Consider the following 25,596-nt stretch of genomic DNA (forward strand, 5'->3'; position numbering starts at 1 on the left):
TCTTCATCTTTTCATACTCAGCATCTAGCACACTGCCTAGCACACAGGAGCAAATAAATGAATAAAGATATGAATGAATGGATATCTTATGGAATTTCTGTATTTTCACACAAGTTTATTACAGTGAAAGAGTGGTTATATAATCTCAATGAAGGCAAGAAAAACCTGTTATACTTTAAAAACAAATAGCCTAGCCCTAACCGGTTTGGCTCAGTGGATAGAGCGTCGGCCTGCGGACTGAAGGGTCCCGGGTTCGATTCCGGTCAAGGGCATGTACCTTGGTTGCAGGCACATCCCCAGTAGGAGGTGTGCAGGAGGCAGCTGATCGATGTTTCTCTCTCATCGATGTTTCTAACTCTCTATCCCTCTCCCTTCCTCTCTGTAAAAAAGCAATAAAATATAAAAAAAAAAAAAAATAAAAATAAAAATAAAAATAAAAACAAATAGCCTACTATGCCTTGCACAGTGTTAATGATGCAGCAAAAGTAATTAAATGACTAATGAGTCAGGAGAAGCATACATTTACCCACTTACTTGCAAGCAAGCCGACTCCACTTGCGAGGGATCCGACCCAGGCTGTTTTTCCTTTCCCTTCACCAAAGGCATCCAGCCATTCTAAATACAGGACTCCAACCGCTATCGGGGATCCATAGCACAGAAACTGGGTAAAGAAGGAGACAAGCACAATCACCCAGCCCCATCCGCCATCAGGTGACTTCTTCATTTCCATTGTAAGGTGAGATCAGGAGGCGTGCCTCTGTGGGTCTTAAACAAAAACAGAAAAGAAATGCATATTTAGAGTGAGGTGAAGCACAGTATTTTGGATTAAAAATATCTTCTAAATTGAAACATAAAAGACGTTTTTGGAAAATACACGTGGAAAAGTATAAAATATCACTGGCATATAAAGTGAACCTTACATTTTTTTAATTTATGATTTAAATAAGTCATACATACATGTGGCTCCATTTTTTTTAATTATAAAAAGGCATAGAGTTAAAAGTCTCCTTCCCAATTTTATCTCCATTCGCCACATTTCCAGCCTCACTCAGCCACTGAAATAACTGATTTGGGTTTCCTGTTACACTTTGGGTTCCCAGGAAGCAGATTCCTAGTAAGAATAAGTGTATTTGGGGTGTTGTCTTCCTATGAAAAGGATTGGCAGCAGGAGAAGGTGAACTGCCATGGGGCATGAAGGAGGGGAATTTCTAAAACTGGGATGACCCTTTAGAATTGCCCAACTTGGGAGCTGGTCCACGTTGGTCATTCTCTGGACAAGGAACACCCAGGAAAGGGGCAAGCACAACCTTAGGTGAGCCGGCACTCCTAAGAGGCAATCAGTCCCCATACAGGTTGTCAGCTGAAGGCCAACTGCCAGCAGCCCTCTCAGCAGTGGAGGAATCTTTTATTCTTGAAAGGAGACTGGAGGGGAACCGGCAGCACATCACAATGTTCACCATCTTGAGTACCCTTCCAAGCAAATCGCCTTGGAGTTCCCTCTTTCTTGACAAAAAGTAGAATATTGTACATTGCATTCCATACCTTGTTTTAGTCACTTAACACCCTTAGAGATTTTTCCCTATCAATACTGGAGAGTGCATCCTTATTTTTTATATATATACTAGAGGCCTAGCGCACGAATCGTGTGCGGGTAGGGTCCCTAGGTCTAGCCTGCAATCAGGGCCATCTTCTGCCCGTTCGCCAGTCCCCAGTCCTGCCCCACCGCGCCACCCAACCCAGTTCCCCTGTTCGCCATCCGCTGATCCATCGGAGCCTGCAGACCGGGGGGAGGGACCAAGAGGTCTGCCTTCCACCTGCTCACCAGTCCCAGTCCCACCCCGCCACCACCCACCTGGTTCCCCATTCGCCATGCTGCGATCGGAGCCTGCGGGCTGAGGAGGATGGACCAAGAGGTGGTCAATGCACCGCATAGCGACTGGTCAAGCAGTCGTTCTGGTCGTTAAGGCTGCTGGGCTTTTATTATATAGGATTCTTCATACACAGACACACAAATATAGTTTATATATACACACACACATAGTATATCACCATATGACTATATACTTATTTACTTATTGAAGAGGCAAAAAAATCACATGGTTCAAAAATGAAAAAAATAACAAAGGTATACAATTTTCATCTACCTATTTCCTGCCTAACTCCTATATCTTCCATGGATAACCAATGCTTCTTGTTTCTTTTCTAGAGTTTATGCATACATAAGTAACTCAAATATAGATTTCCTCTATTATTCTACACAAAACAGCATGCTACATATATTTGTATGTATATATTTTTAATCAGAATTTTTTTTTCACTTGACAAATATCTTGAAGACCTTCACATCAATGCATAGTGACCTTCCTTATTCTTTTCTTTCTGCTGCATTTTGTTCCAGTATAGGGCTTTCTCTGAACTCTTTAACCAGTCTCCTATGGCTAACAATGAAAAACAAAGATGCAGTAAATAACCTTATATATACATGTAACCTTTTGCATATATGCATATCTATTAGATAAAATCCCAAAGGAATTGCTGAGTCAAAGGGTATGTACATTTGTAATTAGCATTACAAATGCTACAAGTTGGCTTCAAGTGATTGAATCACTTTATATCATCTCCAGCAATTTGGGGTGCGTTGTGAAAATTTTGGACTTTTGTCAATTTGTTGGCTTTAAAAGAGTATGTCATTATAGCTTTAATGTGCATTTCTTAGCATTATCTGAATGTTGTGTGAAATGCCATTTGTAATTCCTATCTAATTCTTGGGTATATATATGGGTTTATTTCTGGATTTTCTGTTCTATTCCATTGATCTATCTATTCACTCACCATTACCACATTCATTTAATTACCAAGTCTTTAAAAAAAGTATTTTAAATATATTTTAAGTTTTAGTGGGGCTAAGTTCTTCCTCTCTCTCTCTCCATCATTGCATAGCTTTTCAGTATTTCCTTGGCTCTTCTTGTTTATTTACCTTTTTATATAAATTTCTGAATCTGACTCTAAAAAAATCTGATGATGTTTTCAGGGGGACTAAAGTTAATTTACATATTGATTTAAGGAAAATTAATTATTTTTATGATGTTGAGTCTATCTAAGAACATGGTGTTAATTTCCATTTGTTCAAATATACTTTTGTGTTCTAAGTGTTTAAAGTTTTCCCCAACATTTCTTTTTATTTTATTTTTAGATATTTTATCCTTTTGGCTAACATTATAATTGGGGTTATTTCTTTGATTTATCTGCTGATGTTTGTATGGTAATTTTGAATCCCACTACCTTACTAAATTCTCTTGCCTGCATTTTGGATGATTCTTTTAGGTATATACAACACATAATAAAATATAGTTACATAATCATCTACAAACCAATAGTTTACATCCTTATTTTGAACTTTTATAGTCCTGATTTCCTTCTTTTGTCTTTGCATTGAACAGGACACTCAAAATAATGTTAAATAATAAGAGTATACATCTTTGTCTAGTTTCTAACTTTAGTGGAAATGCCCTCAAATGTCAAGGTGCAGCCCCTGAGGCTAAGATAGGTTTATTTCACAAGTTATATGAACATTCACTTTTTCTATATTTGAGTGTTATAAAGAATGCTTACTACATTTTATCAACTGCATTTCCAGTACCCAAGGAGATGATTATGAATTTCTCCTTATAACTTTTAATGTAATAATGTCTGTATTTTCTATTATTAGGCTATCCTTGAATTGTTAGATTAAATCTTCCTTTTTTAAAGCACTATTTTGATTATATCAACCTACTTAGGGAATTTTAAAGTTCAGAAGATTTATCTATTTTTATTTTTAATTTTTACTAAGTTTTGGTATCAAAATGATAATTATTTTTTAAATTTGAAAATGTTTCTTCTTTTTCTAAGTTCTGAAATAATATATGTGGCAATGCATTTGGAAGTCCAAAGCCTGACCTCCCTGCTCCCACTTAATCTACACCTCCCGTGTCTCTTCACCACACCAGGTTTATAGTCAAAGTCAACAGAGTCTTCTTTGCTCAAAGATTTTGCCAAGCCATTGCCCTGGCTGTGGTTTCATCAGATAATAGGTAAAAGCATTAGGAATATCAATCATCCATTCATTCACATCCTTAATTACATGGTGAGACATTTGGCTACCTTAAAAGAGTCATAGTTACACCCATCAATTTACCTAAGCTTCAGTTAATACTTTTACTTTGACATTTAGAGCACTGGGCAAAAATCATGTCCCCACCTGCCATACGCCTTTGCATAAACAACTTGACTATTTAGTAACTGAATATTCAATATTTTAATATTTCAATATCTAATAACTAAAAACTGAAAGATGTTATAATTTGTGCACAAAATGGTATCATCTAAAATCCAGTCTCTCAGATCATACAACTGTGTTAGCAGACAGAATACTCCAAATATTAAAACCCTTTGAAGTAATCATATATGCCCCTTCATCAGAAGTTTACTCCCTCCAGTACTTACTCTATTATAAAAGTAAACAATATAATTCTGGTCTTCTCATGAATTTAATACTTTGCAATTTTTGTTCAGAATCCCTTTTAAAGAAAAGAGTCTTAATTCCCTAAACTAGATAATGTATGATAGCAGTAACCAAACATCTAATGCAGCCTTGGGCAAACTACGGCCCGCAAGCCGGATCCGGCTGTTCTATCCGGTTCTCTTGCTCTCCCCTCCGCTCCTTTACTTTGAATTTATATTAGTTCACACAAACACTCCATCCATGCTTTTGTTCCGGCCCTCCGATCCAGTTTAAGAACCCACTGTGGCCCTCGAGTCAAAAAGTTTGCCCACCCCTGAATGAGACTAAAAGGTTGCTTTAAAAAAATGCATTTGAATTAAATCTTCAAATTATGAAACATTGGGAAAAGTACACATTCAAATAGGCAAAAAACAACAACAGAATCATGAAAAAGCCAATGTTTTCTGGAGGAGGGAGAGTGAAAGGATGAGGAGGAGTATCTTCCCTCCCAGTTTTAGGGCCTACGTAGACAGAAATGCCTCTATACACCCAATACCTTTTCCTTGCCTTGCCTTGCCTTGCCTGGGGTGACATTTCAACACATAGGACAAGAAGTCAGAAAAATTCTTCTCACAGTAAGTAGTCTGGAGAACAAACCTTTGAAGTACAAAGCTCTCATGTGTACCAACTCTGACTAGAAAGACAAGTTTTTATGAAGTGTTGGCTAACAGCTTCTGACATTTAATTGTTTCGTAGTTTGAGATACATGTAGTATCAAAAGAGCATGGTGAAAAATACCATTTTGTGATTTATTGTTTTCTGTCAGGGTAATGCCTTTCTCCTGTAGTTTTCTCTATTCCTTAGATATCTCTCACTTGCTACTTCTCTGATATTCTGTATTCTGAAAGGCGATTTTACAAAGAGACTAGTTTTCATTTCCTCCCTTTTGTACTGGTGCCCCTTTTCCTTTGGGGGGATTTGGGTCTTCCTTATGCTAAACAGTTGGTGGGACTATTCATCAAAGTTCCTTGATCTTGACCTGTAGAGTGGTACCTGATCCAAGCAAGGCCAGTAGGATCTCTCTCCTAGAACCCTGAATCTTGAATGAAAGGTTATAAATAATGAAAGAAAAGTATTTAGAGTTTATCGATCTCAATAGTAGTATACTGAAGAGGCCTTCTGTCAGTTCCTTCTACCTTGATTCCCTAGGGATACCCAAGCCTAGTTTTTCTAGTCTTCCATTTCATTCTATGAGCTAACTCAGTAAATTATTTTGTTGATGTAGCTGGTGTTCATCTCTTTTATGTGCAACAGAATAAATAAATTGTGAGTATGCAGTAATTTCAAGCTGATAATTTTACCCACCCATACCCCACTTGGTCCCAAAAAGTTAACTTGGGTCAGAAGTTAAACTTTTGAGTAGAGTTTTATGACCACAAAATATGGAAAATACAGATATGTCATATTTTTGTTCTGAAAATTTCATCTTATTAGCTCCCCTTCTTCATATCTTATGATCCAATGTAATAAAATCATCTTTTTGGCATTCTTTTAAATAAAAACTCTAAGTTAACAAAATTTCTGTAATACTTGCAGAAATGCATTATAAAAGTAAAGTTTATTCAAAAGGTGTTCTGATCACTTACAATTTAAATTATATTGCACTAGATACCAAGGGAAATCAGAAGAGATATAAGACATGTCTGGTCCTTGCCCTCAAGGAGACTATAACCCAGTTAGAAAGGGACGATATGTGCATAAGAGAGTATAAAATTGAGTGTCAAAGAGGTGGATTAATATTAAATGTTTAGGAATCCAATGGAAATGGAAGTAATCAAGACAGGAACAGGAGTGGAGGCCTCATGGAGTAGGTCAGTTGTAAAGAACAATGGAGAGGTTCATGAAAGGGTGGCTCTGGCAAGTGGAGCAACATGAACCTGGGTGTGGAATCAGGATAGGCCTGACAGGTTTGGCGGGAAATGAAGAGGGTAGGTTCTCCAGAGCTCCCAGAGGAAAACAGGAACAGGAAGACAGCATGCTCAACTGAAACTTAAGAAGAAAGTGTCTCAAGAAGCCTGTGTTTATAACCCCCAAATAGAATCCCCAGTTATATAATAAAGCCTAGCATTAATAATCCATTTATATTATCTAAGTGGTGGATTTTCTCCTAAACAAAAATAACAAGATAGGTAAGTACCAGAAGGTATTGTTTTATTTAGACTAGTGTTCCATGAGTATGTTCAAAATTTGGAGCCCTTATTCATATAGCTGGATGAAAATATGCTTCTAAGAAACATGTAATAGTCATAGTATATTCTAGTACACTCTGAGAATGTGGAATCTTCTAACCAGAGTGTTAACAAACCTGGACTCTGCATGATAAGACATCTTATAAAACTCAAAACTAGAAACTATTTTGAGAGAGCATTGTAATTTTGGGGCAATTTAATCACACTACAGGGTTTGATGGGATATCACAAAATGTTAACTTAGAATTTAAGTGTATTTCTTATCCTTAACTTAATAATTAAATATATTCCACATATTATAAACCTTCATTGGAGAAAAGAGGAGAGCATAAAATAAAAATAACCATAATAAGAAAATATTAGTCAATAAAATTTGATTATGGCTAGTATAAAAGATAGCATATCTCTTAAAGCTAGAATTTGTTGTTAAAGGAAAAGGAGAATTAGGTGACTGACCTTCCTTCAGTTACATTTATATCCCTCTTACTATATGGAAGGCTCTAAACCATGTGCCAGGATGTGGAGAGCTGAAACCCTCAGACATGGCTGGTGGAGATGAATTGGTTGCTTGAGTGGTGGGAATGGGGGATGACTTTAAAGGGCACAGGGTTTCTTTTTGGGGTAATAAACATGTTTTAAAATTATGTTTAAATGTTTTAAAAGTAGAGTGTGGTATAGTTTACATAACTCTTGGATCAAATCCACTGAACTGTACACATTAAATGGGTGAATTTTATGGTATGTGAATTATAGCTCCAACAAAGCTGTTAAAATGAAACACATTCAAAAGCTACTGAAAATTATAGTTTGATTCTGACTCCAATATAGGTAACAAGTTTCATAAACTAAAAGGCATACCTGTTCTGCCAGAAGCAGTTCCCATATTGGCACTGCTCTCTCCCTACTGTGACCTTTGACCCTCCAAACATCCAGCATTTGTTTCCGCCACTGCTGTTTGGGTAACTAAAGATTAAAGAGTCTTGGAAGCTCTTGATTTATAAATGTTTCAGTAACCAGTTGCTATAGATCTCTGATGTGAATAAACTAGCAACTACTCATTAGAAAGTGGCTTTCAAGTTACCAGAAATACCTTATGGTTGTTAAAGTAATTGCTAACATTTACATTGATAAAAAAAATTCTTTGGGAGTTCATATAAAAACCATTCTTGGGGTATCTGAAGAAACATGAAGGCAAGAAATTCTTTGGGAATTCTAATAAAATATAGGTAAACAAATATACTAAATATATACTGAAGCTCACAATTCAAATATAAAGTAATTAAATCTCCTTTAATGAAGACAAGTGTAAGAGAGGTAGTTAAGATGTTAAGGTGCAGGTATGTCTACACATCATAAAAGGAGAATCTAAGCAATGAAAACAAAACATAATTTCAGAGTTTCTAATGTAAACACCAGTGACCTTTGGCTGCTTTATGTACACATAGAAGAAGGATGTAAAGAAAATTATATGAAGCTAGTTAACAATATTTTCAATTGCTTTATAGCTTCCCTTTACTCCTTAGTTTTACCATAATGCTGGGGGAGAAAGGAAGAGGGAAATTTTTCTAGTACCTGGTTCTAGAATGGTAGGTACTAGTTAAGAGATATTTATAGATAACATTCAGAAAGGGGTTATTAAAGAATGATTACTGTTGGTGGAATAAAGGCAATATAGAACCATCAACTGAAAATAAATCAAACCAATACCTAGTGAGTGATGGTTAAGATCTTGAGCTTTGATATTATATGTATATCTGGGTTCCGATCCAGCCTTATACTATTGACCATATGTTTTTGAGCCAAATTACTTTATGCCCCTGAGCATATTCTCATCTATAAAATGGGATATCAGTGAATTTGAAGTGCAAATCTCAGTACCTACCACACAGTAAAAATGTTAATAAATGTTAGCAATTACTTTAATAACCATAAGGTATTCCTGGTAACTTGAAAGTCACTTTCTAAGGAGTAGTTGCTAATTACCCACAACAGAGATCTACAGCAACTAGTTACTAAAACATTTATAAACCTAGAGCTTCCAAGATTCTTTAATCTTTAGTTATTTCTTAATAGAATATTTAAACTAAGATCTGAATATTGGCACATTACAATTTGGAATGATTCAAAAGAGGTATGTACTACTAGGATTTGTTTTCCTTTCAAGTTTCAGGCTTAAGGCCTAAGCATTTTCAATGTGTTAGGATTCTCAGAATTTGCATTTTTAAAGTCGCCTTGTGATTCTGACACTTGCCATCCACAGACACACTCTGAAAAACACTGTCCAACCACAGTGGTTCTCACCCTGACTATACGGAATCACCTGGGTGATTTACGGTAAACATGCCTGATGCCAGGCCCCACCAGCAGACTGAGAATGGCTGTCCTATAGGATAGAAGAACAGCTTCTGACCAAATGTCAACTCTCAGAAAGCTCTGGTCCCTATTGCATATGCACACTCTCCACCTCCACCTCCAATTGCAGCATCAGCTGACGTCAGTAGCAATAAGGCTCATGATTGGAGGAAGCCTATGGGCAGCTACGCACAACCCCAGCTCCCTCCTCACTGACTTCCATGTAGAAGACGCCCCTCTATTTTCAGTCTAAAAATTTTAGAGAAAAACACACACACACACACACAAAAAAAAACACGGTGTCTTATACACAGAAAAGTACGGTAATTGGACCTTCTCAGGAGAGCATGACTTATTTTTCCAAGTAAGTACCCTGGAGCTCAGAGGGAGAACAAAGGACTGGAGAGATGCCTGCTCCCTCTTTGCTTGTGGCATTTGGCACTATTTCCTCTGGTGGTGGCAATGCTATTAACCCCACACTTACTTTGATGTGGCCAATCCCCCAAATCTAGCTGGTCTGGCTACAGAATGAGCTCAGTTTCTTCCTTGTGGCTCCAAGGAGAGCAAGGACACATGCTTGGCAGCACAAAGAGAGAAAAGTCTTTTCCTGCCTCTTTCCCATTGTCCCAAATGGCCAAGCCTGGGCACACTGTCTGTGGAGAATCACTCAACCACCCACAGTGCCATCCTGCTGCTTTACAGCAGCCCAGGAAGAGATGCAGAGAGAAGCAGCCCCAAGAATCTCCAGGCAGCCAGTGCCAAAATGGCCACCCCACCTCTCTGGCTGGGTCCAAGCCACATGCCCCCGGCCAGCCTCTCCGTCCCAGCAGAGCAGTCATGGTAAAACTCTGAGAACATTCTAATGACGATGATAATGTTGATGGGGATGGTGATTATAATAAAGCTGTCAACATGATGATGGATTCACCTATTAATTTGTTCAAATTAGCAAAACAACCTCTCAGTTTAGGGAAGATTAATGGGAGGGGGGAGCTGGGATCTTTTGGTAATAGTATTATGTGGTCCCAAAGAATAGTTAGAACAATTTCCACTTTTTTGTTATGTCAATAGCTTCAGTTTCATACAATTACAAATGCAGATATATTTATTTCTATAAATATGTGAAGACATATATTCTAGAAATTTAGCATAAGGAATAGGAACATGGACTAGATAACCTGAGTGTACATCCAAGCTCTGATACTGGCAAGAAGGTGACCTTCACCAAGTCACTTAAGTACCACTGTGCCTCACTTTCTTCATCTATGAACTGGGGGAATGATAGTAACTTACCTCATCAAACTGTTGTGATGAGTAAATAATTAGTTTATGTAAACCACTTAGCACAGAGAAATATCATTATTCTGTATCCTTTGAAACATAATTGATTGCTATAGAAATATTCTTTTTTATTTTGACAGAGGAAGTATTATCCTTATAAATACAGCTGACCAGAATATTCATAATTCACACACTCCTCTGCCACAACAGTGTGCGTGTGTGCATGCACACACACACACACACACACCATTTTTACCAAATTTCTCCCTCAGGAAAAAATAAAAAGAGAGAGAGAGATGGAAATATATTTCAGCATCCTGGATAATTTCCTGACAGTAAGAAAAAAGTCAGCAAGTGGGGAAAGACCACAATGACAAAGATAGTGTGCGTTTAGGTCACCAATAGCCAAGAGCAGAAAAACAAAGAGGCACTGCAGCCAAAACAAGGTTAGCTTTCATTTCCTTTCTTTCATTTTCTTCTTTTATTTCCTTCCTTCCTTTCAGCTCAACTCAGGAAGCCACTTGCTGTCTAGTACCCCTTTCCCAGATGCTGCTGTGCAGTTATTGGGGTACTTGTTGGTAGAAGAGAAGTGAGAATTAATCATCAAAGTTGACAAGGGCTACAAGAGACTCCTAAGCTCTTCTTTTCTAAACTAGTTCTTAAGAAAAGGTGGTAACTCTGTGTGCATCAAAAAAGCAAACTAAGGATCCCATTTTAAGGTTGTATCTCCACCTGAGTATGTTCCTAATCATCAAAGGATACACTAAGACCTGCAAGGAATTTCAAACCTGGCTGCACCGTACAATCACCCTGGGAGCTTAAAAATGACTGATGCCCAGGCCAACCCGAGACCACTGAAAACAGGATCTCGGGGGTGAGGCCAGGTTGTTAAAGGGCTTGAGGTGATTTCAATGTGTTGGGTCATTGGGCAAAAGGACTGAAGTACAGCACCACAGACGATCTTAAATCATTGCACATCCTAGTCTACAAGCATAGAATGAAAGACTTGACTGCTTTTAGTTATTTAAATGGATCTTTTCATCCATGTCAATCATGACTATGGAAAATACTTCAAGTGTCCTTAAATCTCAATAATGATACTATCCTTTCTTAGGAATTCCCTAAACAATGGAATTAAGAACATTTTTTAAGGATTAAATGTACTATGACTTAACCACATCTTGGAATAACTTTTAGTTACAATTTTCTATTAACTTTTCTATGTATCAGACACAGTACCAAGAACTTGCAAATGGTATCTTTTTAAAATATATAAAACTTTACCAGATAAACATCACTACTCCTCATTATACCCCAATGTCCACAGGCTTTTTGATAGATTCTACTTAAGCCTCTTTCCATTTAATCCTAGGAGTTATCACCTAATGCAGGTTCATAGATGGTGCCTATGTCTGCATCCTTTTACTTTGGAAAGTTGGCTGTAAACTTCTTTTCACAAATACTCCTTGATTTTAAAACTTTTTTAATGGATATTCTTTTATATGACTGAACTTGCTGACATCATTCAGGGACTTAGACTGAACAAACTGATATCTAAATAATAATAATGTTACTTTGACCACTCCTTTGAGCATAATACACAGAATATTATGGTCTTCAAATCTCCTTTTGCCTTTATTCTTTAAAATTTTTTTATTACTTATTTATTTATTTATTTTCAGAGAGAGGGGAAGGGAATGGATCGAGAGATAGAAACATGGATGAGATCAAGTGCAAATGGACTAAGAACCTTAACTAAGAGGCAGATTGTCAAAGTAGACAAAAGACAAGACCTGACAATATCCCATTTCTAAGAAACATATTTTATAAACACTGATAACTTCAAGTTTAAAGATGGAAATATATATAATCAACCAGCTGCACCCTGCTTGGGATTGAGCCTGACACCCAGGCATGTGCCCTGAGATCAAACCCAGGATGTCTTGATTTAGGGTCCACACTCAACCACTGATCAACACCAGCAGGGCTCACCTTTATTCTTAAAAGTCTTTTCCAAAGATATTTCTATTCATTTCATAAAAGTCTTTTAGTGTTCTTGCATGCAAACCGCCCCCCCCCCCCCGCAAAAAAAGTAAATATTACCAGTCAAGGCAACATATACGTATTAAGAGCCAGTACCAATTACTATTTTGTCTATGTTTCCACTATGTGCTGTTTATACCCTTCTTTTTTTATTTCGTTTTGGCGTGCATCCTAATTAGTCATTTATTTGTCTTTCTCCTTTTTTCCTGACTACACTGAAAATCCTCTGGGCTCAGGCTACATCTTATATTCTTTATGTTCTGTCCACATCTATGCATGTAGTAGGCTCTCAATAAATGTTTTTTGAATTTAATAGAAAAGAGCATTAAACCTGGCCAGCATGGCTCAGTGGTTGAGTGTCAACCTACGAACCAGGAGGTCATAGTTTGATTCCAGGTCAGGGCACATCCCGGGTTGCGGGCTCGATCCCCAGGTGGGACATGCAGGAGACAGCTGGTCAATGATTATCTCTCATCATTGATGTTTCTCTATCTCTCCCTCTCCCTTTCTCTCTGAAATCAATAAGAATATGTGTGCTTTTTTTAAAAAAAAAAAGAAAAGAAAAGAGCATTGAGCTATAGTTTGGGAAGCAATGCACAGTGGTGTCTACAGCAGTATTGTTCAAACTATGCAATGTGTCATGGGTCCTGAAATCAATCATGTATTGTGAGCAGCATTTTTAAAAATTGGAATTTAAAATAGAACGAAATAGATGAGAATAGAAAATATAAGAGCACCTCCTGCATGGTGATAAGGGTTCAGTACTACTTTGCAAAACTTTGCTTCTGTGTTTATGTGCGCCCATGTATGTGTGCAGGGTTAGGCTATAAAGTACATCTTACTGTGGGTCACAGTCAAAACACCAAGAGCTTCCAGTCTAGAATATGAACCCTGGAGTCATTTCTCCTGGAGTCCTACTGAGGCTCTGCCATTAGCAAATTAACAACCTTCTCAGTTTCTTCATTTATAAAATGGGAATAGTAAGTTGCTCAACATATCCATAATTCCTCCTCCTGAATTTCACCTGGAAAATTGTCACCATACTTCCATTTGCCCAAGCAGAAAGCCCACTCCTCATCCCCTGCCTGCATCACCTCCCCAGTGTTCCTATCAACCAGAAACAGGGTCTTGCAGGCACAGAGCCCTGTGATCAGACTCTTCCTCTCCATCCTCTCTGCAAATCCTGCACTGTCACAGCCACCTGTGATGGGTCCCTCTGCTTACCCTTGCTGCCTGCTGCAGCTCATTGGTCAGGCTGCTGCCAGAGCCATCTCTCCAGACCATGCTTCTGATCATCTCAAATTCTGCTTCCAACCTTTCTAATCTTTCCATGGTTCAGTTTATGCATTAACAGGGCACAAGTTTTTCTGTTTAATTTACTATAAGCACACAAGAAATCAAAGATAGAACCTATAGCCCTCCATCAATGAATAATGTTACTCAAAAATTATAGATTAAAATGAAAATATTGGTTTTACATATCCATGTTTTGTCTATATGATATTAGGTATTTAGGCCCTTAAATACCCAGCTAGTTTGCTGGTTATTTTGGTTTACCTCTGAAGATTTGCAATGATCCAGCCCCAACCACACTTCTCCAGAATGTCCCACAAACCTGTGATCCGCAAGCCACTGTCACAGTCCAGCTCTTAAGCCATGCTTTTTCTCTTTACTATGCCTCTGACTCTTCAGTCCCCACCAGCTGCTAGAGGGGCTATAGGACCTTTCTTTACTTGCCTACTGACAAACACCTGTTTTTCCGGAAAGCGGGGGAGGGTGGGTGGAAAGAGATCAACCAAAGAACTTGTATGCATATGTGCATAACATATGGACACAGACAATAGGGTGGTGAAGGGGGGGAGGTGTTGAAGGGATCAATGGAGGGGAAGGGGGACATATGTAATACTTTCAACAATAAAGATTTAATATTTTAAAAATCAATTAATAATTTTTTAAAAGACAGCCTAAATTTCTCCTCCTACTTGATACAACCCTAACTCTCCAACAGTTAGTCTCCTCTAAGTTCTCATACTAATTTGGACAATCTTGCTAGTATAACATTTATTACCATTGGAAAAATACTACAGAACTAAGCAACCTAAATGGGAAGCATATTTTAATTGGCATTTTGAGGCCTCTCAACCTATAAAGTGATTCAAAAATTTTTCCTCCAAAATACAAATTCTTAATGAACCAAAGCAAATTCCAAGTTGCCTTAGAAACTCAAGTTGAAGTTTCTGAATGTTCTTCTGATGTCTCATTATCTGCACCTTCTGCTCCTTTGCTGCCTACCTGTCCTCCCCTTCACTCTTCACTCCCTGAACTCATACTTTATAACGATGAATCTAAGGCTCCATTAGAACCCCCTGCTCTATCCCTCCTTTTAAAGTTAAACCATTGTCCAATGGCCTGAATCGACACTCCTTACTTTTTCTACCCCATGGACTAAAGCTGAGCTTCATACCATTATAAAGATGTTCCGAATCTCAAAAAAGACACCACTGAGTTTACTAGAGAATTTCTACTCATTATCTAGATATATGAGGTAAGGTTCTCTGACTTCTATCAGCCTATCCATATGCTCACAGGAGAATGAATGCCAGAAAATGACTAAACAAGGTGAGATAGCAAAACTCTGAGAGATTTTCCCCATTAAAAACAAGAAACCATGAACAAAGCCTCAAAGCTGGCTAAACAGCCTCATGAAAAGATATCCAAGATTTTTCCTCAAGTTATTGATTGTAAGAAATTTTTAAAAAGTGTTAGAAACCCCAATAACACCATTTTTATTACTATAATAGATTTGAAAATACTTTTAAACAGTAATCCAGCATAGATGAAGTCAATAATGACACCTTGATTAAAAATATTCAGCCTCTGTTGAGGGTCTACAGGACGAACTTGAACAACTGGTAAAAAAAAAAAAAAAATTAAACCTTAACTGGGCCACCATGTAAACCCATGATTTAGTAAACTATGCTGAGCAGCAATCCCAAGCTACCCAAAAAGATACCCAAAAGAAAGCCACATAGGCCCTAACTCTAAATGCTCAAATTTAGGCAACTTCAGGGATGAGCCTATAATTACAATTGATGGCAAATTTGTCTTTCAGAGTCCCCAAGGCAAACTACCACTCAAAGGGGTTTGTAATTATTGTAAAAAGTCTGGACATCAGAAAAAAAGATTGCTTAAAGCTGAAAAAACAACTACAAGGCTAATCAATACAACAAATAAAAGCTTACAAAATTTGTGAATCCTCTTCAAGGGCTCCAACTTAAGTTTTCTCAGCAATAAGGTTACTCAGAAGATCAAAAGGAGATTTTTACCATGCTCCTAATTCTTTAGGAGAAATTGATCTAACTATTGGGAATGAGGTAACCAGGGCCCTGGTAGAAACCACAGCTACCTTATCAATTCTGAACCCCACCAGACTCTCCATTCTCCTTTTTCAGAGTACGGAAGCGATACAAATGGTGGATGTCTCCAGTCAATCCATGACTATCTCCAAATCCCTTCCAATTCCTTTCAAGTTGAACCTGTTCAGGAAATCCACCAATGTATTTTGGTTCCCTCTGCCTTTATTCATGTCTTAGGATGAGATGACTTTCTTGAAACTCATAAAGCCCGTATTTTCTCCTTTCAAAAGGAGGAAATATTCTTACATCTTGAGCTTCTAACTAATGACCCTCAAAAAAAAACTCATCCACAGACTTACCCATAACTATTCCAGTTTTTTTCTGTCACTTTAACTGAATCAAATCCTCTTTTAGATTCCATTCCAATAAACGCTGGTCAAAAAATGTCACTGACATTGGCTGCATTCATTCTGCATCAATGATGAAAATTCAAACTGACAAAAATCAACCTCTGCTTAACATCCATCAATACCCTCTGAATGCAGAGGCCACTTAAGGAATCAAACCTATCATCGAGGAATATCACAAACAAGGCCTCATTATTTCTTGCATGATCCCTTGTATCCTCCCTACTAAATGGCACTTTAATCAATATCTAAGAGTCCTAAATTATGTTAATACCCCAGCGCCCAGTCATGCATAACCTTCACACCTTACTGTCATACCACCAGAAAATAAATTCTTGTCAGTTATAGATCTTTGTAGTGCTATCTTTAGCATCCCTGCTGATCCTGAAATTAAATTCTCACTTACTTTCACATGGAAAGAACAACATTATACTTGGACAGTAATGCCTCAGAACCACACTGAAAGTCTGACTTCTTTTTCCCAAATTTTAAAGGCAGATATTGCCAATATAAAATGTCCTTACCAGTCCACCCACTTATAATATACGGATAACCTCCTACTCTACTCACCCTCTGAAGAAACATCTGTGAAGACTCCCCCCATCTCCTTCGAGAGGAGAGCTCTGGAAACAGGATTGTCGACTTCTTTTGGACCAAAGATTAAAACAGTTCTTATGTTTTAGAACTCTTAGTAGTTATCCAATTATCTAAATCTTAAGTAATCATAAGTATCCCTGGACATTCAATGGTAAAAATAGAAGAAAGCAGAAGTAATAATTTGGCTGACATTGCTGCTAAGTTAGAGGCATTAAAACAATCTCAGCACCCAATGGAAACAGTCATGCTACCAACGGAAACAATTAGGGTTTTAAAAAGATAACATTATGGAAGCACATAATTTGGCTGTTCCACAACATTTTTAAAAATATGGTTAAAACAAGGCTGTAAATTTGGCCCTAAAATAACATTATGGGTAGCTCGGAACTACCCACCACTTCTCCCTGACTGCATACGACATCATATATTTCAATATGTGCATGACTTAACTCACTAAAACACTGACCAAAAATGGTTTTATGAGAAAAACAATACTACTGGGAGTCATCTCATCTCCAAAAATAGCTTTCCAGGTATACCCCAAATGCCAAACCTGCCCATAGTACAACCTGGAAAAACCCATTCGTCGATGGGTTTCCTCCCTGCCTTTAGGGCCCTCTGAAGTCTTGCAAATGGACTTCAGTTACTTGTCTCCTTCTCAAGGTTACAAATCTGTGTTAGAAATTATTTATATTTTTTTTCAAAGGGTAGAAGCATTCCCATGCCATAGAGCCACAGCATCAGCAGTGAGTAAAATACTAGAGAAGAACTTCCCTACTTGGGGAATCACCTCAGAACTCCCTGGTGACTAAGGAACTCATTTCACAGGACAAATGATACAATCGGTAAGATCTGGCTGATTTTACAAATTGTGCTTATCATCCCCAGCCCTCTGGTCTTGTAATAAAAACTTAACTGGCAAAACTTGTAGCCTTTGAATCTGCCTTAGCCTAAGGCTCTTCCTTTGGTATCGCTCAACCTAAGATCTAGTCCCTTTAGCAAACATAGACTGTCTCCTTGGCAAACACAGACTGCCTTCTTTTCAAATTATTACATGCAGAACCATGAGATTTGATCAAGAAATATATGAATTTGCACTGCTGAAAGGAGACCTCTTGATTTACTCTAAAGAACTGATAAGGGCCCTTAAGACCAACTCACAGCTCATAAAGCCATCTTTCCATAGTGTGCTCCTGGGAGACAAAGATCTACAACATCATGTCTCCTTTGGAGATTATGTCTATTGAAAATACCATCTCCATAAAGATGCTTGTCAGCTACAAAGAAAAGAGCCATATAATGTGTTACTACCTACCCCTGTGCTGCTAAACTTAAGGGTATTGACTCCTTGATTAATTTTTCTCATTTAAAAAGGACACCCAAATCTGACTGGTTATCTCAGACTACTAGAGGTCTTAAACTGAAAATCTCTAAACAACCCAAGTCCACCCCTAGAATTCTCATTCTAGGATTGAAGCAGATGGCACCTGATGCAGATTGCTCTCCCAAGACTCTGGACCAGGCCAGTCATACATGATTTCACCCAGCGACCCTTATACTTGGTCTTCTATTTGACTATCTTTGTTTCATTTACTGATTATATATTTTTCTTTTTCCTAGATCTTTAGTCTAATTTCAGGATGAACATACTCAGATTCTTATGTCTGCTTACTACAATGACTACCCAATTTGCTCTTCAACAGTCTTTTGCTCCTACTATCCAACAATTATCCAACAGTGCCAACTTAACTGACCGTTGAATATACACACCTGAACTAACCATACTTACAATGAACTAGAGTTGGCCCTTAAGCCTTGAAAGTTTACAAACCTAAATTGACATAATACTGGATTTAAAGTCTTTTTTATTCTCAAACTTCAAAAAAATGTTAATGGAACGCATGATCTTTCATTCATGAGGTCCTGCCAAACCAGAAGGGATTACCCAAATACAATCTGGACTCACTGATAACTTCTCTGTCTGCTTTGAAGATATAAATGGTTTAGGCAGAATAGTAAGTTTTGTCCCTTTAAGCATATGTGACTACACTCTTTCATATGATTCAGACAACCAGGAGTTCATACCTCAAGGGACCTTAAGTGACTACAATGTTACTTCTTATAATGTCTCTCTGATGTGGGGAAATTCCGGAAATAATGCCTCTCAATCCTGGAAAGAGGATATACTTCCTCTCTGGAATACTACTTGGGGGCTAGATCACAAGTTTGGTGTTTTGTGGAAAACAAATGAAATCTGTCTCTTAGGAAATGCCAGCCTGAAAACATGGAACAATCAAATGCTAACCTTTCAATTCTGATCCAAATATATGGAAACCTCAGGGGCTCTTTTAATCACTCTCATGATAAATCACATGATGACTTCAATGTCTTCTGCATGATCATCCAACATATGGCTAAGATGAAGTCTCTGCCTCAGAAATAGGACTTAATACTTCCCTCAAGTTTGGGTTAAAGGGACTAATTACATACTCACACTTGAAAACACCAGGTGTTTCCTCTTATGTGGGACCCAAATATAGGTCACCTTACGAACCTCATGCTGAGGTAGATGTGGTATTGTTATGCTAGGACCTGATGCTGTCACCAGAAAGACTCTCCCTACCTCCGCCATTATCCCCAATCTAAGCTCTTTGGTCCATAAACTTCAACCAACATGAATCAAACAGAATTGGGATTTGGGGTATGGTCGTTTTGGTACTCTCTCCACCCAAAACCTTATAATAGAGGCTTTGGATAGAGCTTTGTTAGAGCTTTCTTCCCTTAGTATGGCTTAGCTGAATTTTAAAAAGTCTATCAGAAATTTTTTTTATTTTTGTAGCACAAGCATTGAACACTACTGCAACTGGTCTTGAAGAACAACAAAGAATAACTGACAATCTGGGTGAAGTAGTACTCCAAAACTGTGGGGCTCTCGATGTTAGCCAACCAATAAGGTGGTACTTGTGCCCTTTTGGGAGATGAATCTTGTTTCTATGTTAACAAATCAGATAAAGTGATAAAACAACTTGAGATTCTAGAAAAGAATGTTAACATCCTTGAATAGAAAATTACTCTATAAATTAGTATGGGACAGACTTATTTAGCTGGCTGCCCACAAGAATAGGGACCTGGCTTTGTTCTACATTACAGGCTTAATCATATTGTTTTTTTGTGATTGTACTGTTCACTACCTTAATTAGGTGTCTTACCAGGTGCATCAAACAACTAACAGCCACTGCCAGAATAAGGTAGCTTAATGTCCACAGATGTTACAACAAATAAATCCAAGTGAGACCACCTCTACAAAAGAACTTCCTATTTGAGGAATATGTGACTTAGCTCTGCTTCCAACAAGCCTCTTTGTTGCTCAAGTGTGACCATAAGCTCTCCTATTGTGAACTCAGGAAACTGCTTTCCCTCCAATGTGGGACATGACATACCAGGAATGAGCCTTCCTGGCAATGAGGGATCAGTGCTGCTTTTACAGTGACGGACCAATACTTCCTCATGGTTGATCATCAATGCTTTCTAAGAAAAAATCTAGATCAAAAGGGGAAAATGTGAAAGAAAAACTGCAAAATAAAGTTGATATTGTCAAGAGAGCAATATAAAATGGATCTGGGAGACCTCCAGGAAGCTGAGCTAATACACATCCTCCATGTGAAACTGAACTTTTGAACTGGCCTAAACCAGACAGCTACATCCCAAAGCAATTCCTGGAACTGACTCGGCATCATTGAACGCTCTATTAAAAAAAAACAACACACAAAAAAAAAACTTTTTGGGCTCTGGCCGGATAGCTCAGTTGGTTATAGCATTGTGGGATTGATCTATGGACAAGGCACATACAAGAAGCAACCAATTACCCAGCTGGCATGGCTCAGTGGTTGAGCATCAACCTATGAACTAGGAGGTCACAGTTCAATTCCTAGTCAAGGCATATGCCCGGGTTGTGGGTTCAATCCCATGTGGGGCATGCAGGAGGCAGCTAATCAATGATTCTCTCTCATTCTTGATGTTTCTGTCTCCCTCTCCCTCTCTCCTCTCTAAAATCATTAAAAAAATGTATATTTTAAAATAAAAAAGATGTAGTGCAATTTGGGGGATTATTGAGAAGAATATTTAAAATTGACACTCTTCCAGAGAACCTGGCAGGCCTGGTCTTTGTATTCATTAATGTTTTCCTTACCCCATATCCCGTCTTTTCTCAGAGTTTAAGAGTTTCTTTTGAGTGGGTAAATGTACAAGTTCATATAATAGTTTGAACATGTGTTAAAACATTGTACAAGTTCATATAATAGTTTGGAAATGTATTAAAACATTGAAATATGTGATTGTGTAAAGTAAATTAATCAGAATGATGTGGAAGGTACAGCATGATGACTATAGTTAATACTGTACTTATATATGAAAGTTGCTAAGAGAATAGATCTTAAAAGTTCTCATCAAAAAAATTTGTAACTAGGTGTGGTGATGGATATTAATTAAACTTATTATGATAAGCATTTATATATATATATATATATATATATATATATATATATATATATAAAATCATTATGTTGTATGCCTAAAAGTAATACAATGTCATATGTCAATTATATCTCAATTTAAAAAATAAAATAAAATGCTCAAAATGATGAGAATGAGGATGCAAAGAAAAACAGAGAAACACTCCTCCTGACTACTATTAATAATAGTTATCCTTTAAGTATGCCCTTGTTATGTGATAGCACAATTATTCAAAGCCGTGGTCAGCAAACTGCGACTCGCGAGCCACATGCGGCTCTTTGGCCCCTTGAGTGTGGCTCTTCCACAAAATACCATGGCCTGGGTGAGTCTATTTTGAAGAAGTGGCATTAGAAGAAGTTTAAGTTTAAAAAATTTGGCTCTCAAAAGAAATTTCAGTCGTTGTACTGTTGATATTTGGCTCTGTTGACTGATGAGTTTGCCGACCACTGATTCAAAGGATAAGCTCTCAAGACTGACTTCTTGGGTTCAAATCCTGGTCCCATCATTTACTTAGCTGAGTAACCTGTTGAAATTCTCAGCCTAAGATATAAGTTATGCCTATATAGGTAAAATAAGGTGTGTTAGCTCACTTGACATATCATGTTTGATAAACATTAATAATCTATAATAATAAAAGCATAATATGCTAATTAGACCAGACAACCAAACAACTTTCCGACGTCCTTCCACTTGAAGCCGAGGCTGAGGCAGCCGCCGCGGCTGCGAGGGCTGAGCCCCTTGCACGAATTTCGTGCATCAGGCCTCTAGTAATAATAATAGAAACAGAAAATAGAAGGTGGCTTTACTCTGCATATTGGCCTGGGGAAGTAGAGGTATTTTCCTATCCAAAGTTCTAATCAAACTAAGAATTGTTATACCACAAAATTGCAGATTTGTGTGTGTGTGTGGCGGGCGGCGGGAGGGGGAATTAGAATAATGGATCATTTCTTCTGGAAAACTAATGTCACCATACTATTGTTTCTAGGGATCAGATTTGGCTTGAGCTAAGCACTTCTCCCAAAATTGAAGCCTACTCAGAACACATTACTCTTTTACAGCAACATTTATAGGAACCAAATACCACTGGGATTTTATTAATTTACATATTTTAGGGGGAAGCTCACAAAATTGAACTTCAAGGTATGAACTACAGTTAATAATGCTAAAGTTATTGGTGTAAGTATAACAATAATAATATTCAATGACATTTTAATTTCCTACCATGGCTTGTCATGTTCTCCATAACCTCGCCCTATGCTACTTCCCAGGCTATCTACCTTAAATTCCAGGCTCCAGCTATTCCAACCTGCTCTTCTCCCTGTGAACACACCAGACTTCCATTCCTTTATACCAGTGGTCGCCAACTGGTGGTCTGCAGAACACTGGTGGTCCGTGAGGTCCGAAAGGTTGGCGACCGCTGCTCTATACTATTCCCTTGTTCCAGCTGGCCTCCATTCCACTGAGGAAATGCTCTTCCTTCCTCAAGTCCCAGCTCAAATGCTATACCCACCACAAAACTTTTCTCAGTTCTTAACCTTAAGCGAACCTCTCCTTTCCTCTGCCATTTAAGATCACACTATTGATATCGCTGCCATATGACTCCAATTGTACTATCTGGTGTTGAAGATATCTGTCAGCATGCCTATCTTTCTCCAGAGGCTAACCTTCTTGAAGGCAGGGACTGTGTGTTCTTCCCAGGAACTTAGTTTTAACCTATAGTTCAGTCTCATAATCTTTGCAGTCTCAGGAAATACTTTGATGTTTACAAAGAACATCCCAAAGAAAAGGCCAACTAGCTCAAAATATATACATTTTTCCAGTCACTAGGTCATTCTTGGAAAGCTATAGTTATAGAAGCAAGACACTTTCTTTTGTACTTTTCCACTGTCCTTCTACACCCAGTTAAGTTAAAGAAATATCTCACTTAAGAAAAAGACTACAGTCCAGCCAGTGTTGCTCAGTGGTTGAGCCTTTAACCATGAACCAGGAGGTCACAGTTCGATTTCCAGTTAGGTCACATGCCCAGGTTGTGGGCTCTATCCCCAGTAGGGGGTGTACAGGAGGCAGCTAATTGATTTTCTGTCATCTCTGTCATCATTGATGTTTCTCTCTCTCTCTCTCTTTCTCTGAGAAATCAATAAAACATATTTTTAAAAAGAAAAAGAATACAAAAGTTGGAGGTTCAAAAGATCGAGGCATGGGATAAGGAAATAAAGCCTATAAATCTGACCAGGTCTGTCTAACTCTCCTCCTCTAGCTTGAGTTTCATGACCAGATTCACCCCTTAAGCACCATGATCTGCCCTCATACAGATTCAGATGCCAATCAATGCATACCATCAGCACTATCTCTTCAAAGTCACAGTCAGAAGTCAGAAGTTGGAAGAGATTTCCTAATATCCTGATCTACCTCCCCATATCTTTTCTCCGTCCCTATATTTATCCTATTGATATGAAGGGTCCTTGTTATCCTACTTGCCTACACACGAAAGAAACTGAGAAGGATGTCCTCAGTCAGTGGTGCTAAAAGTATGAGTCGTTGCAAAATTGCAGGTGAAACTATTTTGTTTTGTAATTTCCATTTCTCAGGGCCTTAAAAAAACACACATTTTTGGCAATGACTTGGGCACTAACTCTGTTATTTGCATTCACATGTTATTTAAAAAAAGGTGTATAATGAGTAACCGGTGCTTTCACTGCAGAATCTTGTCTAGCGTCCTCAGTTCTCTGCCTGAACTAGCCAGAACAATTTCTCACACCTGAAGCCAACCCAAATCTAAGAAATTGTTAGGACATACCAAATTAACACAATTTGATGGAACAGCTGACTACTCTGGGTGTAAATCCACCTACAATCAGAACTACTATCCAAGTTAAATCAAGATTTAGAAAAAAAAATACACCCAAACTAACTGTGACACGGGACACTAGTAAAAAAAATGTTATATTAAATAACTTACTGTAAGTAATAAGTAATATATTTAGTGTAAATCTTGCCTAAACTTCCAAGAGGATTGATCTGTGCTGGATTAGACCTGGCATCCCAAGAAGCTTTGATTTGTTTTGGATGACCAAATTTTTTTGCCAGTCCTCACTTAAGGATATTATTTTTCCCACTGATTTTTAGAGAGAGTGGAAGGAAGCGGGGAGAGAGAAAAACATTAATGTGAGAGAGACAAAGCGATTGGTTGCCTCCCGCACTAGTCCGACCACCGCCGGGGACGGAACCTGCAACCAGGTATGCGCCCTTGATCAGGAATGGAACCTGCGACCCTTTGGTACTTGGGCCGATGCTCTAACCACTGAGAACACCGGCCAGGCTGATGACCAACTTTTAACTGGTTATCAGTTGTTTCCCCAGCTCTGGGCGCTGCTGAAGCCAGAGTAGGTGACCTAGGGAGCCACCGATGGAGCGGTCAGCACAAGTCCTCCCAGGTGCCAACTGGGTGTCCAGGGGCCCAGGGGCCCTGTCTTCCCCAGCAGTCTGGGAGGCTGGGCTCCTGCGCTCCCAGATGCTGAATTGGCGCGGCACAGCCCGTGAGAACTCGGGCTTTAATTCCCACCCTCCCGGGGGCACCTGTGAGCGCAAGTCCCAACCCCGGCGCGTGGAGGCCTCGATGCCCTCTGGGAAACAGAGGCCCGCCGGAGTCGTCCCCACCCCCACTCCCAGCTCTGCCACCAGCAGCCCCAGGTGCGGTCTCGGGAGTCCCGGACAGTGTTCCACCGCGAACCCAACCCAAGAACACCTTTTTCCTTCCAGGACCCACTTCTCTCTCGCTCTCGCTTCCAATTCCGTTCAAAATGCCGCCCTCGGATTCCTGGGAAAACTTGCCCACCACTGAGAAGCTCCCTATCAAAAAGGGTTGTCAAGGGGTGGGCGCGGGCGCACGGAGCACACTCTCAGCCTCCGGTACACACTCCGAACCAGAAGCCGGTTCCAAGCTGTGTGGCCGCGGGTGACAGCGTCGCCGCCACCGCCGCCTCCAGCTCGGAGACGGAGGAGTTACTTCTGGCCTCCGGGAGGCTCGGCAGCTCGGACGGCCGCCGACCCGTGGGACCCTCCCCGCGAGCTCCAGCCCTTTACCTGCGCACCCGCCGCGGTGGGGGGCTCCGGGGCGCAGCACGGGGCACGGTGCCCCGGGTGGGCCGGGCGGTGGTGCAGTGGGGACCTCGGCCGCCGCTGTCCCCTGTAGCCCCGGGCCTGCCGGGCGGTATTTATCCGGGGGCCCGGCCCCAGCCCCGGCTCCGGCCCCTGCCGGAGTATTGGGCAATCGGTCCCGCTACGCGCTGCCGCGGGAGCCGCCGCCCTCTGCCCCC

The 25,596-nt window shown here is 39.2% G+C and overlaps 1 protein-coding gene across 1 annotated transcript in view; it reads right to left on the minus strand.

The window, feature by feature from the left end:
- Positions 1–25,596, minus strand: part of SLC16A9 (solute carrier family 16 member 9) — a 64,508-nt gene extending 38,912 nt beyond the window's left edge. Inside the window, exons 1-2 of the mRNA XM_080640048.1 lie at positions 25,364–25,596; positions 535–765 (exon numbers count right to left, since the gene is read on the minus strand). Coding sequence (XP_080496174.1) covers positions 535–730 — 196 coding nt within the window. The 5' untranslated portion in view covers positions 731–765; positions 25,364–25,596. The remainder of the gene's footprint in view (positions 1–534; positions 766–25,363) is intronic.

This window comes from Plecotus auritus (genome assembly GCF_963455305.1).
Source record: "Plecotus auritus genome assembly, chromosome: 9".
NCBI classification, from domain to species: domain Eukaryota; kingdom Metazoa; phylum Chordata; class Mammalia; order Chiroptera; family Vespertilionidae; genus Plecotus; species Plecotus auritus.